At 34.4% G+C, this 17,547-nt stretch overlaps 2 protein-coding genes across 2 annotated transcripts; both read left to right on the top strand.

Annotated features, from left to right (window-relative positions):
- Nucleotides 1-155: 155 nt before the first annotated feature.
- On the top strand, nt 156-3,293 carry LOC144439500 (solute carrier family 25 member 43-like). The gene is made up of 4 exons (XM_078128795.1): nt 156-758; nt 1,324-1,499; nt 2,376-2,510; nt 3,111-3,293. The coding sequence occupies exons 1-4, from the start codon at nt 239-241 to the stop codon at nt 3,276-3,278; spliced, it is 999 nt and encodes a 332-aa protein (XP_077984921.1). The 5' UTR covers nt 156-238; the 3' UTR covers nt 3,279-3,293.
- A 4,164-nt stretch (nt 3,294-7,457) lies between these two features.
- LOC144439439 (iduronate 2-sulfatase-like) lies at nt 7,458-16,678 on the top strand. Its single transcript, XM_078128727.1, has 8 exons — nt 7,458-7,464; nt 11,179-11,321; nt 12,277-12,454; nt 12,897-12,985; nt 13,848-14,249; nt 15,028-15,154; nt 15,864-16,000; nt 16,076-16,678. The coding sequence occupies exons 1-8, from the start codon at nt 7,458-7,460 to the stop codon at nt 16,676-16,678; spliced, it is 1,686 nt and encodes a 561-aa protein (XP_077984853.1).
- The last annotated feature ends 869 nt before the right edge of the window (nt 16,679-17,547 follow it).

The following is a 17,547-nucleotide window of genomic DNA, read 5'->3' as shown; positions in this document are numbered from 1 at the left end:
TATATTGTCACGAGTGACGACGCTAAATATGCTAAATATTGCACAAGATGCCCTTGCGTATGAATCAGTAGGGAGGTCACCGTGTGAGCGGGTCGATATAAAGTTGAAAGGTTGACCCACTGAAGTTAGAAAACGTGAGCTGTGTGTGCATCTCATTGCATGTATTGCGAGTAGCGAGCGGTGACGTTGTTACGCAAGTTTGAAGCGGAAAGGCCTACGGGAAAGCGAAACCGTCGGCATGGGAAGGCCAAATAAGGACCACAGGTTGACACATCTTCAAAATTTTGCGTGTGGAGGAATTGCGGGTATTGCTAGCCGAACGTTAACCTCTCCTCTCGATGTTGTAAAGATTTTAGCTCAAGTCGGTACCAAAGATACGAAACAGGGATTCTTGAGAACATTTCCTAATTTGGTGAGAAATGAAGGTATCAGGGCGTTCTGGAAAGGAAATCTATTGGGGTGTCTTAGACTGTTCCCATTTTCTGCCGTGCAATTCGCAGCTTTTAATTATTTTAGGGAACATCTCCACGACGAGTACGGACGTTTGGGTCCTGCCAATGCTTTGATAGCGGGAACCCTTGGTGGCGCTGTTGCAATTATCGTGACTTATCCAACTGACATGGTCAAAACTAGACTTATAGTTCAGCACCTCCACCCAGATAAAGCTAGGTATAATGGCATAGTACATGCTTTCAAATTGATCCTGAAACAAGAAGGATTTTTTGCATTTTACAAGGGAATGTACACGTCACTGATAGGTAAGAAATATTTGAATGACATCCATCAATTCAAAAGTGGCACAAGCTGAGTTTATAAGTTATAACTTTTTTTTTTTGATTTGGGGGTCTACCCAGATGTGATTCCTGTAGTACAATGTTAACATGGATGCATGCATTATAGATTTACTGAAGTATGCTATTGAATTCAGTGTTCTTGTTAATTGTGGTAAACAGGTAATCTACCCGAGTTCCCCAATCATTTTACTGCGGTTCCCACCAAAGTTGTGGCACATACTATGGAAAGCTTTGCAAATTTTACCAGCTTTCCTTCTTCTGTTACCAGTGTTCACAGACGTTAAAAAACCACTGGAATTGTTCATATGTTGTATTGAATAACAGGTTTTTATTGAATCTCCCCCACCATCACCACAACCAAGTATGAAGCCCATCGATGCCCTATCATGAAATGTTACATTTTATTTTATTTCATATTATATTGAAGTAGAAAAGTATATAAGTATAATTATATCCCATTAATGCAACATCAATATTTCTATATGATTATTTAAAAGGCTGAAATAATTTGTATGTTCACTATTCACAGGTACACTTCCATTTGCTGCAACATATTTCATGGCATATGAAGTTATTCATGAGGATATTTGGAGGAAACCCAGATACCTAATGACACCTAAAGAAAATTTCTTCACAGGCTGTATGGCAGCTGCTTTTGCTCAGACTGTCTCATACCCTTTTGATACTATTAGGAAAAAGTTACAGGTAGGTATCCATGGCAACATGATTTGAGATTTAATAACTGCACATTTTGATGTGTGTCAGCTGACTAAAGTTTTGTAGTGTTCAACAGAAATAGTTTGGTGTTTGGTTCTGAATAGTTGAATTTTCAGAATAATTTGAAAGTAACTGCATTCTTAGAACATAAAATGTAGTGTTTGATCACTTTTCATATAAGTTTGTCCGATAAATCGTAATACTTCAAAACAAAAACACACAATGAAGTATGATTGGACAGGCGACATTTAAAATATTGATTATATTATACCTGTATATTGATGGTGCAAATTGAGAGATCTGATTGGTCTAGACATCGAACTAGTGTGTCTAACTCTAAAATGGGCGATAATGCACAGTTGGCACGCGTCCAAATTTTGATGTTCACTGTTCATCTATGAACGAACAGTGAACAGTCCATGCAGGGATGGGGGTGCAAATGAAACCAGAAAACATTGCGTCTTATCTTGTTTCTGATATTTTCAATATACTGGTATAATATAATAGTGATAAACCACCCCTGGCAATGGTATACCACTCGGTTTTGACCAGTGAACTCAATATATGCACTCACTATCGCTCGTGCATATATTTCGTTCACTGGTCAAAACCTCTTGGTATACCACCCCCAGGGGTGGTTTATTGCTTAATTGTATACAGTTACAGACTAGATATTGGTTAATATTTCACAATGGGCATGCCTCATTATGCCATTTCTGTGAATTAGTACTATCATAGTCATGTCATACGATTTCTGTAAATGGGTAATTAGTACAATCATAGTCATGTCACAATTTCTGTCAATGGGTAATTAGTACAATCATAGTCATGTCACAATTTCTGTGAATGGTTTATTTCATATAGGCACAGAGTCGAGTCATACCAGGGGGTGGTGGTGGTGATGTCAGGATTTCTGGTATGATAACAGGATTTAAAGTTGTATTTCACAAATATGGATTAGCTGGTTTATGGAGAGGTATTACTGCTAACTTGCTGAAGGTAGGTAGCAACAAAGTTACCTGTTTGAAAAAATCTTTGTAAATCTCAGTTCAAAGATAAAACAAAAAAATCTGTATATAATTGTGAGAATTTTCACTGAAAGTGAACTTTGACCATGTTTGAAAAGGCCCAATCCAACACGTTGAGCATGACAGGAAGCCTTTGATATGATACACTGATCAGGAATGGAGAAAAAATTGTTGCTTATAATGGTAATTTATAATAACAAAGTGTTGTTGTCAGTGTTTGCCAATCAATAGGATCATTATTGTACATATGAAACTCTCTGTAAGGTTTGTTTTGATTGTGTAGAAAGCAATGGAAGATGTGGCGACATCATTTGTCTGTATTATTGATGATAGCAATTGTCGAGTAAGAAAGTATACATACATATGCTTTCCAATCAATGTGATCCTTCCAAGGGCTTCATATAAAGCCTGTCAAACAACTTATCGGTTGGAACCTGAAAGGCATGTATTGTCTGTGAAGGAGACATGAGACCATTTAGCATGGTAAAGAGCACTGAGACATTGTGTAGTGTGCTTTATGATCAACAGACAAGCTTCCCTGACTGACATATCGTGTTCTCTTTCTCGCTAGGTCGTACCATACCATGGTATCATGTTTCTGGCTTTTGATGGAATGAGGACATTCTACCTGTACAAGAATGGATACACAGTATCTCCACTAGACGATACGCCAAAACCTGGTATTGATCAAAGTCTTAAACCTTCTGAACTCAAATTATTTACCAGTAGGAATGCCTAGATGTGTAGTGTACACAGGGCACAGGTAACATGTGTTGAATGGCGCCCTCTATAGTTCATTGCTGCTGCTGCTGCTGCTGCTGCCAGTTCAAGCACCATCATTTTCTAAATGCCTTGGTTGAAATGAACATATTCCAGCAGGTGTAGTGCTGTTGCATGTAAATGCCTGATATGTTATTGATGGAAATGAACTCATCCAGCAGGTGTAAAACTTTGCATGGACATTTTACCAGCTTGCTGTGCACTAGTTTGATGTATCTCAGAACAATATCATAGACTGTCTGACTGAAAGGTTCTGTTTCATATCCTCAAACCAGGGCAGAAATTACGAATTATCTTATGTGTGCTTGGAATAGTTAATGAATGTTTGCTTTACACATTAGTTTATATTTGTGACTGCCCAATTGTTACCTGGGTGAAGTCCTTCCTATAAGTGTGTCTATTTCTCCATGTGAGTGTACCTAACTATATAGAAACAACATGTGTTGGCTGTGATGTTTGTAGTGTTCTGTAAATCAAATCAAATATTGTAACACTTCATTTTCAAGAGAGCATTTGCCACCAAAAACCCCCGTCACCTGTTTTACTCCAATTTGTTTGTATACATTCAACATTTAGTGTAACATTTAAATAATCTTATGTCTTGTATTTCTGAGACGTAAGTAACAGGAACAAAACTAAAAGTCAAGCAATAAATTGAATTCTACAATGTTCAAGTTGTTATTAAATTGGTCAAATCAGTTGACGAATTATATGATAAATCCCTCCTGAGCCAAACCATGAAAGTCAGTTTTAGTATCGGTTTATTTGGTGTAACATGAAATTACACAGATTAAGTCAACTTATTCAGCTTTGTATTTAAAACTGATATATCAAAAACATCAAAATAAAATCAGAAAAGTACACACAGTGGTATTCAGTATATTCATTCATGTCTACCTCATTGAAGGTAGAATGCACCTTGAGAAGACAAAATTCTCTCCAAATTTTGGCATATGAAAGCTTGTTTCTGATCCTTTTCAAATTTGGTTGATTCACTGTCTTGTTTTCAAGGAAATCATCAATTCTTTATTTTTCTATAGAGTATAAACACAGTAATTGGTGGCCATATTGGATTCCAAAATGACTAGATTTTGATGTCAATTCGACAGATATTTAAAATAATTTGTGTGTTTCTTAATGGATTTGAATACTATATATTGTGTGGAACCCTGATAAAATACATTTGGAATTTAGGTACATTTTACCTAGCTACTGCCAATAACAATATTATGATATTATATTCATGAATAATACAAAACAAGAAGTCATATTTAGAATTTTCTAAAGTGTTACTTTATGTATTTCTGACTTAGATTACATTGGTTTGTACATCTTTGATTGCTACATTCAATGATGTTGTCATTTTATTTTTAATATAATGTTATAATTTTAGGTGAAACTTCATCTATATTTGTGTTAAAACTCAGGATGAATCAAGATATACAAAAACTTTAAAATATACAACTACTGTCAACTCTGATTAATGTCATGTTCATTTGAAAATGGCATATTTACAAAGTACACATTTCCAGTACCTCATAGTCATACTAAATATTTGGCATTGATTGCCAAAAATGTGGAAATTTTATTCCAAGAATAAGGGTTGTTTATTGAGCATTATGAATTGTACAGTATCTCAAGTTTCTGCTTAATGTTTGTGTACAACTCTTACATACAAGTACTTTAGTTAAATGCTTTAAAACGCTTGTGAATGATGTGAATTCTGTGTGATTGAATATGCAATTGTATGCATAGCTAAGCATGGCTACCATGTGTAACTTACACACTTTGAGGGGTACACACAAGATGGACACCTCACCAACAATATTCATTTCATTTGCTTTGATTATGCATGGGAAAGCACATTGATAAATAGTGTTCCCTGAGTCAATTTGATTTGACTCTGATGTATATAGAGATTTCTCATGATGCACCAGTCCCTTATTGTGTGGCAGGCAACTCACTAGAAAAGACAGATTTTGTCACTTTGAACATAGACCCTCCACCAACATGGTGGAGGGTCTTATGCTTTGAACCACAACAAAGACTTTCATCAGAGGCCACTGTATGTTGATGACCTTGTTAATGTAGGCTCTGTTTATGTAGGCTCTGTATATGTGGCAATAAAGTTATTATTATTATTTATGCACAATCTGAAGATTTATAATATGTGTTACACTGATGCACCTGTACATGAGGATCTCAAGATTACATGTTAGTCCAAATATCTACATCAACAATATTTCTTGATATAAATGGTGACTTTTGTGTCTTTGTAATCCATCTAAAAATCCCTGTGTGGTGTGTTGATTAATATCAATGAGATGTCAAAAGTCCAGGGTTTGATATAGGCCACATTAAAGTTGCCATATGGATGAGAATTTGGTATTTATTTTGGATATTTATTTGATAAAACAGCTTCACTATGTTTTTCTACTTGAAAAAATAATGTGAAATAACATATACCAAGCCTATGTTTGCAACTCAATAAACTGCAAAAGATTAAACAGTGTGTAAAATGTTTGTTATTGTACGTACAATAACAAACTTTTTGCATCTTTTTGCAATGTATTGAGTTATGAACATGGACTTGGTATATGTTATTTCACATTATTTTTTCAAGTAGAAAAACATAGTGAAGCTGATTTATCAAATAAAAATCCAAAATAAATACCAAATTCTCATCCATATGGCCACTTTAATGCTCTCTCTACTAGAGGGATATTTGGTACACAAAAAATTAGAAATTCAGCAAAACAGGATTAACTACAGAACATTGTATATAGACTACCAAATTATAATAGTAATCTTTATTTATACTGGATATATAAGTGTTTTTCTGTCAAGAAATCCAATGGGCTGTCTTTCATGGATTTAATCTTACTTGTATAAGGTGTTAGTCTGTGTACCAATGGAAATCAATAGAACAAGTTACATTATAGCATGTATTCACCTGGCTGAATCTGACTACCAAGCTTATGTGTTAAATTCTAGTCCTGTAAGAATGACCTGTCCAGTGGAGAAAACCTAATGTTTAGCCATACAAATGTCTCAATAATTAGTATGTATAAATATGGTTAGAAAGCGCATGATACAAAAGACGAATTGCTCTGCTATATTTTGCATTAAGCCTGCTCTTTGCATAGATTTTGCAGTGATTTTGATGGTAAACAAACTCAAGAGTATAGGTTTTTAATACAATGTATATTTTACTTGTTTCTCAGGGAAATAACTCAGTGGTACCTGGAAAGCTGTTTTTATAGTTTTATAAAACTGTGCTGTTGAGTGTAACAAATGGAATGTTGTGGTTAGAATTGTAAAAAACTTTGATTTTGCAATAAAATTTTATTTATATGAAAACAGTGTTGTGACCTGTGATACAGTCTGTGATTGAGATCAATTGCAAAATGCACTTACTTACAGGTACTTACAGGTCATCTTCTGACTCTAGGCCTTGCTTGGCCTCTAATGTCAGCTCTGTTTGATTTTGTCTAGGAGTGGGTTTATCTTCATACATGTTAAATTTAAGGGGTTGATCCTTCCATAGTTGGTCCAGTCTCTTTTCAAATGTCTGAACTGTTCTTGCTGTGACAACGGCATTGGGTAGACTATTCCAGAAGTCCACACTTCTATGGATGAATGAGTATTTTCTAATATTTAGTCTTGTAAATTGTTTGTCATGTCAATTTTGTACTGGTGTCCTCTAGTGTCACGCCTTGTCTTGTGTAGATTGATAAAGTTGGAAACTTCACTGTCATATCATCACTCTGGATACACTGTATATGTATGAGTGGACATAGTATGATAGAGGTAGTTTAGTATTGACACTATAGTATATTGTGTTCTTGATACGACAAGCTGATTGGGCAATTATGCGTTGAGAGATTTTCAAACTAGTAACAGCTTTTGGCAACTATATACAGCTGGTATGGATTGAACATTATTGTTTATGGTAACGTTGGGGGCACACTATTCATCCTGGGTCAAAGACAGGTCAATGAGGAGGTGCCAGAGGATGTCGTATGGTGTTTATTTCTAATGATCGAGGTTTTTCTAATTTGGTGTAATTATGTATTATTTTGGAAGTTACTGTATACTTATTTTACAGTTCATGATAGTTTTTCATATTTCTCAGATAATGAAAGGTAAGTAGGTGATGCTTTCATTCAAGAATTATCGATAGCGGTACATACATAACGTCTTGTACATGTACTTGAAACACCACCGTGACCTGGACAGATCAGGGTACTCTTCCTCCGGGATCCGGAAGGACTTCCACTTTCTACCTTCTCTGCCTTCTACCGCCAAATCGAGTATTGCGATTTTAATAATGCACGTTATGTTTTCCCGTCTAGTATACGCTGATAATTTCATGAGAAGCATGAACGCAATGTGATGATGACTGCTATTGTGTCAAATACATGTTGTATTTCATGAATAGGGGAGAGGGGTCGGGTGAGCTGGAGAGTACATCCATGGATATATCGAGTAATTAGTGCGTACTCAGACCAACAAAGGTCTGGGGTGCGTACGTTACGTCGGACTGAAGGAAGGCTGTATTGTTTTGGAAGTTCCTGTAAATTATTTAGTACTTGGACAATGTGCACACTGCGAGGGACACACAAGTTAAGTCGAACATAGCTGCAATAATTGTAGCGTCTTGTTGCGGTTTTGTGGGTTTTTTCGTCTGTTTTGGTGACTTTTTAAGTTTTTGTGTTTAACCCGCACCTAACCTAACGGTGCGGGTTAAACACAAAAACTTAAAAAGTCACCAAAACAGACGAAAAAACCCACAAAACCGCAACAAGACGCTACAATTATTGCAGCTAAGTCGAACACAGTCCCGCTTAGAGTTAGACTGCGTACTGCATTTCCTCCTTCTACAGTCAAAGCGAGTATGCATGGTACGCTATGTTTTTCCATCAATGCAACTTTCAATAATAGACACTATAAAAGTAATGTATTGTAAAGTAATAATGACTGCTATTGTGTCAGACCTATTGTCTAGTTCTAACTCAGACCACAGGGAACAGAACAACTAAATAATTTTGTTCTTGTGATTTTCTGGATTTCTAAATATTATTTGCTCTATATTTCAAATAAAGTTTTAAATATTGCCATCTTCCTTTGACTGTTTTCCCTACTTCTTACTTCCATTAGTGGATCAATAGATGTTACAGTCATTGCCGAATGTGTTAATTGGGCAAATAAGTTTGTTCATAGACCCTCTGGGGCCATGGTTTGTTCTAGGATCAGCAATCTCATGATTCTACTAATTAATGCAAAGCTGGCAAACTCTGATAAGACCCAGTGATATAATGGGAGGAAATAGGAAAAAACCAGTCACAGTAAGCTTGGGGTAATTATATTGTCAGTATAATTACTCCAAGGAGTAAACAATATTTATGATGGCAACATTGGAAACGTTATTTGAAATATAGACAAAATAAGAAAATAATATTAGAAATCCGGAAAATGACAAGAACAAAATTATTTATTTGTCTTGTTTCCTGTGCTCAGACTACCAAACAAGATCTGAGGTGCATAATGTTATGTACTCAGTGGCCATCTAATAGTAGCAACATACCACATAATAATTGACATATTTGTTTGAAAACAACTAAGTACATGTACAAGTTAGATTGAAAGTGGCACTTGCTGAGTTTAAAACCTTTTATATAAAATCTTGTTTTAAATTCTTATAATATAAAATTAATATTGATGTATGCCTTCTATGACATTATAATGGCCATCTTGCATTGTTAGAACAGTTGATTTCCTGTATGGATCCTGACTTTTTTTGATAAGTATAGAAAATTTCATCATCAGATCGTTTATAAGTTATTTGGAGTATGAGATTTGAGTTCAGTCGATTGCAAGTGAGCTGGATATGATAGTTATGTTTCTTGCACTGGTGTGTGCACATACTAATGGTATTACTACATATATACCAGAGATTACTTACACTGGTGTGTGCACATACTAATGGTATTACTACATATATACCAGAGATTACTTACACTGGTGTGTGCACATACTTGTGGTATTACTACATATATACCAGAGATTACTTGCACTGGTGTGTGCACATACTAATGGTATTACTACATATATACCAGAGATTACTTACACTGGTGTGTGCACATACTAATGGTATTACTACATATATACCAGAGATTACTTACACTGGTGTGTGCACATACTAATGGTATTACTACATATATACCAGAGATTACTTACACTGGTGTGTACACATACTAATGGTATTACTACATATATACCAGAGATTACTTACACTGGTGTGTACACATACTAATGGTATTACTACATATATACCAGATATTACTTACACTGGTGTATTCACATACTAATGGTATTACTACATATATACCAGAGATTACTTGCACTGGTGTATTCACATACTAATGGTATTACTACATATATACCAGAGATTACTTGCACTGGTGTATTCACATACTAATGGTATTACTACATATATACCAGAGATTACTTGCACTGGTGTGTACACATACTAATGGTATTACTACATATATACCAGAGATTATTTACACTGGTGTGTACACATACTAATGGTATTACTACATATTTACCAGAGATTACTTGCACTGGTGTATTCACATACTAATGGTATTACTACATATATACCAGAGATTACTTGCACTGGTGTATTCACATACTAATGGTATTACTACATATATACCAGAGATTACTTGCACTGGTGTATTCACATACTAATGGTATTACTACATATATACCAGAGATTACTTGCACTGGTGTATTCACATACTAATGGTATTACTACATATATACCAGAGATTACTTGCACTGGTGTGTACACATACTAATGGTATTACTACATATATACCAGAGATTATTTACACTGGTGTGTACACATACTAATGGTATTACTACATATATACCAGAGATTACTTGCACTGGTGTATTCACATACTAATGGTATTACTACATATATACCAGAGATTACTTGCACTGGTGTATTCACATACTAATGGTATTACTACATATATACCAGAGATTACTTGCACTGGTGTATTCACATACTAGTGGTATTACTACATATATACCAGATATTACTTACACTGGTGTATTCACATACTAGTGGTATTACTACATATATACCAGAGATTACTTACACTGGTGTGTGCACATACTAATGGTATTACTACATATATACCAGAGATTACTTGCACTGGTGTGTGCACATACTAATGGTATTACTACATATATACCAGAGATTACTTACACTGGTGTGTGCACATACTAATGGTATTACTACATATATACCAGAGATTATTTACACTGGTGTGTACACATACTAGTGGTATTACTACATATATACCAGAGATTATTTACACTGGTGTGTACACATACTTGTGGTATTACTACATATATACCAGAGATTATTTACACTGGTGTGTACACATACTAGTGGTATTACTACATATATACCAGAGATTACTTACACTGGTGTGTACACATACTAGTGGTATTACTACATATATACCAGAGATTACTTGCACTGGTGTGTACACATACTAATGGTATTACTACATATATACCAGAGATTACTTGCACTGGTGTGTACACATACTGGTGGTATTTTTCTTCATACTTTGGAACACAGGAAATATTAATAACCACAATTACCATTCAACTATTCTACAAATTGAAATAATTGGCGAGTCCAAAGCCAAAGTCTGGTTTTTTTGTCGTATTGCTTGCCAAGTAGTACTGAGATTTGTTTGTTGAGACACTCATGTTCCATTCCTAACACCTTCATAGTAAATTTCATAAAATGTTTATATTTTTGTTCACAGCATCACAATACAATGTATTGTTTATTGTAATTGATGATCTAAGACCAACCCTTGGTTGCTATGACAACAAGACACCATATTTTACACCAAACATTGATCAGTTAGCAAAGCAATCTGTTTTATTTACCAATGCACATGTACAGGTAAGTTTTATTTGATACTGCTGGCAAATGTTTTTGATGCTTGTCATTCATTAGTGAGTGTTTTGGTTGGAAATAATTACTTTCAATGATGTTGCTCTTTTCTTAAGCCTTCTAGAAATATTTCTTTCCCAGACAGTTGAGACAGTATACAATCAAGCCAAACAAGCTTAGCTGTAGTACTTTGATTTGTACATAAAACAGATCTCAGTCAACTGCAGATAGTGTAGGCACACCTTATAAATCTTCATGTTGTGACTCAATGTGTATATTACTAGATTTGATCTCAAAATAATATTAAACCTTCCATTTTCAGTGAAATTTTGTTATGAGAGAAATCTTTTCTCAGAGTAAAGATGTTGATGATTTAATGAAGGCTTTGATAAATGATTGATAATGATGGCGTAACAATTTGCACATCTGAAAGACATTGCAGCAAGCATGGACATATGATAACAGTGTTGCATTGGGTGAAGCCTCTAAACAATAAAGCCTGTATTCTAACATCCTTTAACCAGAATGTTACTTGTCTCCTTCATTTTGTATGGATTACAAAAATGGACTATGGTACACGTCATGTAAACAGTCATACCAGGGTCCCTTGTTCTTCCCTACTCTGATGTTACCTGTCTCCTTCATTTTGTATGGATTACAAAAATGGACTATGGCACACATCATGTAAACAGTCATATTGGGTCCCTTGTTCTTCCCTACCCTGATGTTACCTGTCTCCTTCACTTTCCTTGAGTTCTAGACAGGGATTAGATACATGACATATACATTGGGTCCTTTGTACTTTAGTCTTAACATACCATGTTGGGGCGCCCTCACACATTTACCCTTAGAGAGGGCTGAATACGACTGAAAAACATGATATAATTTACAGTCCCTTTATCATGGTGATAGAGAGACTGTAGTCTTGCCTAACAACGTTGTATTTCTTTTTCTTCTTTCAAAGCAAGCATTATGTGCACCAAGCCGTGTGTCGTTCCTAACTGGTCGTCGTCCAGACACAACACGACTTTACGACTTTTACTCCTACTGGCGAGATCATGCCGGTAATTTTACTACCCTACCACAACATTTCAAGGAGAATGGTTACTTTGCATCATCAGTCGGCAAAGTATTTCACCCAGGTTTGTTACCATGGCAATCATTCATTGGTTGAAGAGTATTATGGTGACATTGTTCATTAAAAGGGAAACAATTAATCCGGGAAATGAAGGTTTCATAAACTTTGAATTCTGGAGGAAAATTTCATGATTTCACATCACATAAATTTTGTGCAATTTCCAAGAAACACCAAATTGAACCTCATACTGGTCCACTATTGCATCATGGGATACATACATATTTATTAGCTGCACATTGAATACTGTATTTATGACTATTTACCTAAAGGTAATAAGCACTTATGAGTCATGAATATTCAGTGTGCATCTAACACATATGTATTTCTGCTAAGTTCCATGATAACAAATGCGATTTTTGGCATATGATATTTACAAACACTGTATTCACACTACCCATGGTTTAGTATGTATCATGGTAATAATATAACTTAACTTTTACCAACAGGTTTACCGTCAAATTATACTGATGATTACCCATACAGCTGGTCTGTACCTGCGTATCATCCATCAACTCAAAAATACAAAATGAAGAAGGTATGATTACACATATTTGACTAAATAATTATTGTTAAAGTTGAAATGCACCCCGAAAATAAACTGTTTAAACTTTTGCTGTTACTATGTTCATGAAAATTCCTACTCATTCTCAGTTCAGATCAAGAAAAAAATAAGGGGTTAATTTATTGAACAAATTTTTGAAATAGATATCAAAATTTTATCAAAATTAAACAATTGTATAATCCAATATGGCCACTGAATCCAATATGGCCACTGAATATGTGTGTTAACTCTGAGAAAATAAAGTTTTTGTTGCTTTCCTTTAAACAAGATGGTGGATGCTTTGTTATTTGGTGTACATATCCCTTGGGGGAGGCTATTCTGGTTTGTTCATGGCAAGTTGATACAAGTCATTTTCTAATTTTAATGATTTTTTTGGTATTTTTGGTCAAAAATTATATTTTTGATATTTTGTGGTCAACAATGATATTTTTGACTTTGAAGAAACTGAAGAAACTGGAGGTTGGATTGTTTTGATATTTGGTGTGCATGTGCCATTGAGGGAGTCTGTTCAGATTTGCTCATGTCAAGTTGATATGAATCATTTTCTATTTTGGCAAAAAGGTTTTGGTATATTTGGTCAAAAATACCCATGCCCATAGCAACAGCTAAGTGGTGGTGCATATTGCAAAGATGATAACACTGTTGGGTGGGCAAGTGAATAAACATTCAAAACATGTATGCAAATATGTAGCAACAAGAACATGCCCATAGCAGTAGAATTGATGATGCATATTGCAAAGATAAAGACAGGAATGGGTAGGCAGAGTGGAACGGAGCTATTTCCCTTGTGAAATCATTGTAATACTGACTAAATTTTGGTCTTGTGTTATTTAAGGTATGTCCAGACCAAGATGGCAGCCATCATATGAACCTTGTATGTCCTGTGGATGTCAAAACACAACCAGAAGGATCTCTACCAGATATACAAAGTACACAATATGCTTTACAAATATTACAAAATATATCAAAACAGTCACATGACAGTCTCAGGGAGTCCAAGTCTTCACAACCATTCTTCTTGGCTGTAGGACTCCATAAACCTCATATTCCATTGAAATATCCCAAAGAATTCCTGGATTTGTATCCACTGTCTTCCATTAAACCACCACCGGATCCACACTATCCACCAAACTTGCCACAGGTCGCCTGGAATCCATGGACAGATGTGCGTAAAAGGGATGACATTAAAAAATTGAATGTCAGTTTCCCATATGGACCTATGCCAAAGGATTATCAGGTATGTTTCTGTCAGCTTCTTTGCTGTCCTGACAACATTTTGGCAATATTTACTATCTGAAAAATTGAATTGTTCCTCATTTGTTGTTCAGTGGCGATGGTTGTCATGGACACAGTGTAATGGAAGACAGTAGACATTCATATATGCTTGTCATGGAGACTCTGTCTAATGGAAGACAGTAGACATTCATATATGGTTGTCATGGACACACTGTCTCATGGAAGACGGTAGACATTCATATATGCTTGTCATGGACACACTGTCTCATGGAAGACGGTAGACATTCATATATGTAATAGCATATCATAAATAGTCATGATGATTTTATTTAAATGTAACAAGCACATAGGAATCATTATATTTCAGTGCTGTATTTCTTGGCATGCATAATTTATGTGATCATAAAATGGTCCTCCAGAATCCAAAAGTTTATGAAAATAATTGCAGTGGTGTTCCTCATGAAATATACTTTCTAAAACTTAGGATTATTATTCTAAACAATGAATGTAGATCATAACATGAAAGTATAATTCTTGACTTTGCCTACAAAAAGCTACATTTCATCCCTGAAACAAACTAGTAACATAACATGTCAAAGTTTGCATTAAATTCATTTTAAACTGAGATTCTTTGTATCACTGAATTCACAGAAAATCAAGTAAGTTTTGAAAAATAATGGTATTGTACTTGAAAAAGTCATTTAAAATATGAATAGAAAGTAACTCACACTGGAGATACAGGAATCTTTTTTAATAACGATTTTTCCCCCTTTTTTCAGTTGTTGATCAGACAAAGTTATTATGCTGCTACATCCTACATGGATAGTTTAGTTGGTCAGTTATTGTCAGGACTGGATCAATATGGCTTCTCTGATAACACAGTTGTTGTGTTTGTTGGTGATCATGGTTAGTACTTTACTCCAGTACTACATTAGAATACATTACATTTCTAAATTTAGTAACTAACAAGTACTTACTCTCAATGATATTAGTCATACAGGGCCTTTGACAAATGAACAAGTACTTCACACTCAATGCCAATGGTGTTATAGGGCCTTAACCCAATGCTATTAGTCTCACAGGGTCTTAGATTTTCATCATGATGTGGTTCCATTGATAGAGTACTCTAGGTGACTTGCATGTTTATTTCAAAGTATGCTATAGGTATGTAATTGTATGGAAAGTGCTAAGTTAACAGGGTAATAAATTAAGATCTTCAATGAATCCTCAACAAAACAGAAACTATATTAGTATGTATACAGATTGTCAGAACTGTACAGTGGGGAAGTAGATGGGGAATGTGGGGATGGTGTAGGGGGAATGGGAGGGGACCATGATGACTTTCAAATCGCAGGTGGTTCTTGCACTGTTTCCAGATAACTCTAAAGTCCACCTTGATAGTTTGTCTTTAGATTTGGGACTGACTACTTTTAATTAAGTGACTAAATTGTTTTGATTTGTGAAAGTACAAATGAAGTCTATGGGTATCTGTTCTTTATAATTGTCAAATTCATTGTAATCAAATTTTTTCAGTGTTACCATAAATTCAGGCCCAGTGGCTGCTTTTAGTTTTATATTATCTTTTAATTTGTATTTTGTTTTGTTCCTTCACCAGGTTGGTCACTTGGAGAACACCAAGAATGGGCCAAGTACAGTAACTACCAGGTTGCTACCAGGGTGCCGCTATTGGTTCATATACCAGGTGTAACAGATAGAAATAAACCAATCAATTCCAAGTTTCCTTTCAGAGATGTTCTTCAGATGATACAAAGTGGGGAATTTCAAAATACAACACAGGATGACTGGAAAGAAAGATACAGCAGACAGGAAAATGTTAATAGAGGAAACATGAACAGGATGTCTGGCCTCAGAAATACTACACAGGAAAGAGATAGTAAAGATTTCACAAGTGGAAAACTGATCACAAACCTAGTGAGTGATAACCATATTGAACTTGTGGACTTATTCCCAACCTTGGCTGATATCTGTGGACTTGAAGTTCCTCCGTTGTGTCCACAGAACTCATTCAAAGTTGAATTCTGTACAGAAGGTCTTAGCTTTGCACCAGTTCTCCAAAATATAGCAAACAGTAAACCCAACAAAATTCATTGGAAAAACGCAACATTTAGCCAATACCCACGCCCATCAGATGAACCACAAGAAGACAGTGACTTACCACATTTGAAGGATATCCAAATTATGGGATATTCAATGGTTACAGATAATTATCATTATGTCGAATGGATTGGTTTTAATCCTGAAACGTTTACACAGAATTGGGAAGATGTCCACGCTAAGGAATTATACATAAATGACACAGACCCCTTAGAAGATAAAAATGTTGTTGATAATCCACAGTATAAAACTATTGTACAAGAAATGTCAGACTTACTTAGGAAAGGATGGAGAAATGCTTTACCTTCAATATAGTAGTAGTTTTTAATTGTCATATTTTTATATTTTTAGAGTTGAAAGTTTAAATGACATAATTATAAAATAAATCTTATTTTCAGATTCGAATTTTAAAAAAGTGAATTAAAGTGTTTTAAGAGTCGAATGGAAAGTTCATAACAAACAGTTTTCATATGAAAATTACTGTTTTAACTACTTACATTTATAGAACCATATCTTAAAATTTTGACTTTAGAAATATTACTTCAAAATTTGAAAATTATATTACAGAAGTAGATTCACTAGTAACTGTCAGGTTGCAAATAAAATTCAAACAACAGAAAAAGTTTTAATGAAAACTTGCTGTTAGAAAATGTACATTGAATGTATTGATGTCTAAATTTTATCTTAACATTTCATGTTAAACATACTTTAATGTAGTGAATTTTATCTTAACATTTCATGTTAAACATACTTTAATGTAGTGAATTTTATCTTAACATTTCATGTTAAACATACTTTAATGTAGTGAATTTTATCTTAAACATTTCATGTTAAACATACTTTAATGTAGTGAATTTTATCTTAAACATTTCATGTTAAACATACTTTAATGTAGTGAATTTTATCTTAACATTTCATGTTAAACATACTTTAATGTAGTGAATTTTATCTTAAACATTTCATGTTAAACATACTTTAATGTAGTGAATTTTATCTTAACATTTCATGTTAAACATACTTTAATGTAGTGAATTTTATCTTAAACATTTCATGTTAAACATACTTTAATGTAGTGAATTTTATCTTAACATTTCATGTTAAACATACTTTAATGTAGTGAATTTTATCTTAAACATTTCATGTTAAACATACTTTAATGTAGTGAATTTTATTTTAACATTTCA

This window comes from Glandiceps talaboti, chromosome 8 (assembly GCF_964340395.1).
Source record: "Glandiceps talaboti chromosome 8, keGlaTala1.1, whole genome shotgun sequence".
Lineage (NCBI taxonomy): Eukaryota > Metazoa > Hemichordata > Enteropneusta > Spengelidae > Glandiceps > Glandiceps talaboti.
Note: the sequence above shows the minus strand (reverse complement) of the source record. Positions and strands in the feature narration are given on the sequence as shown.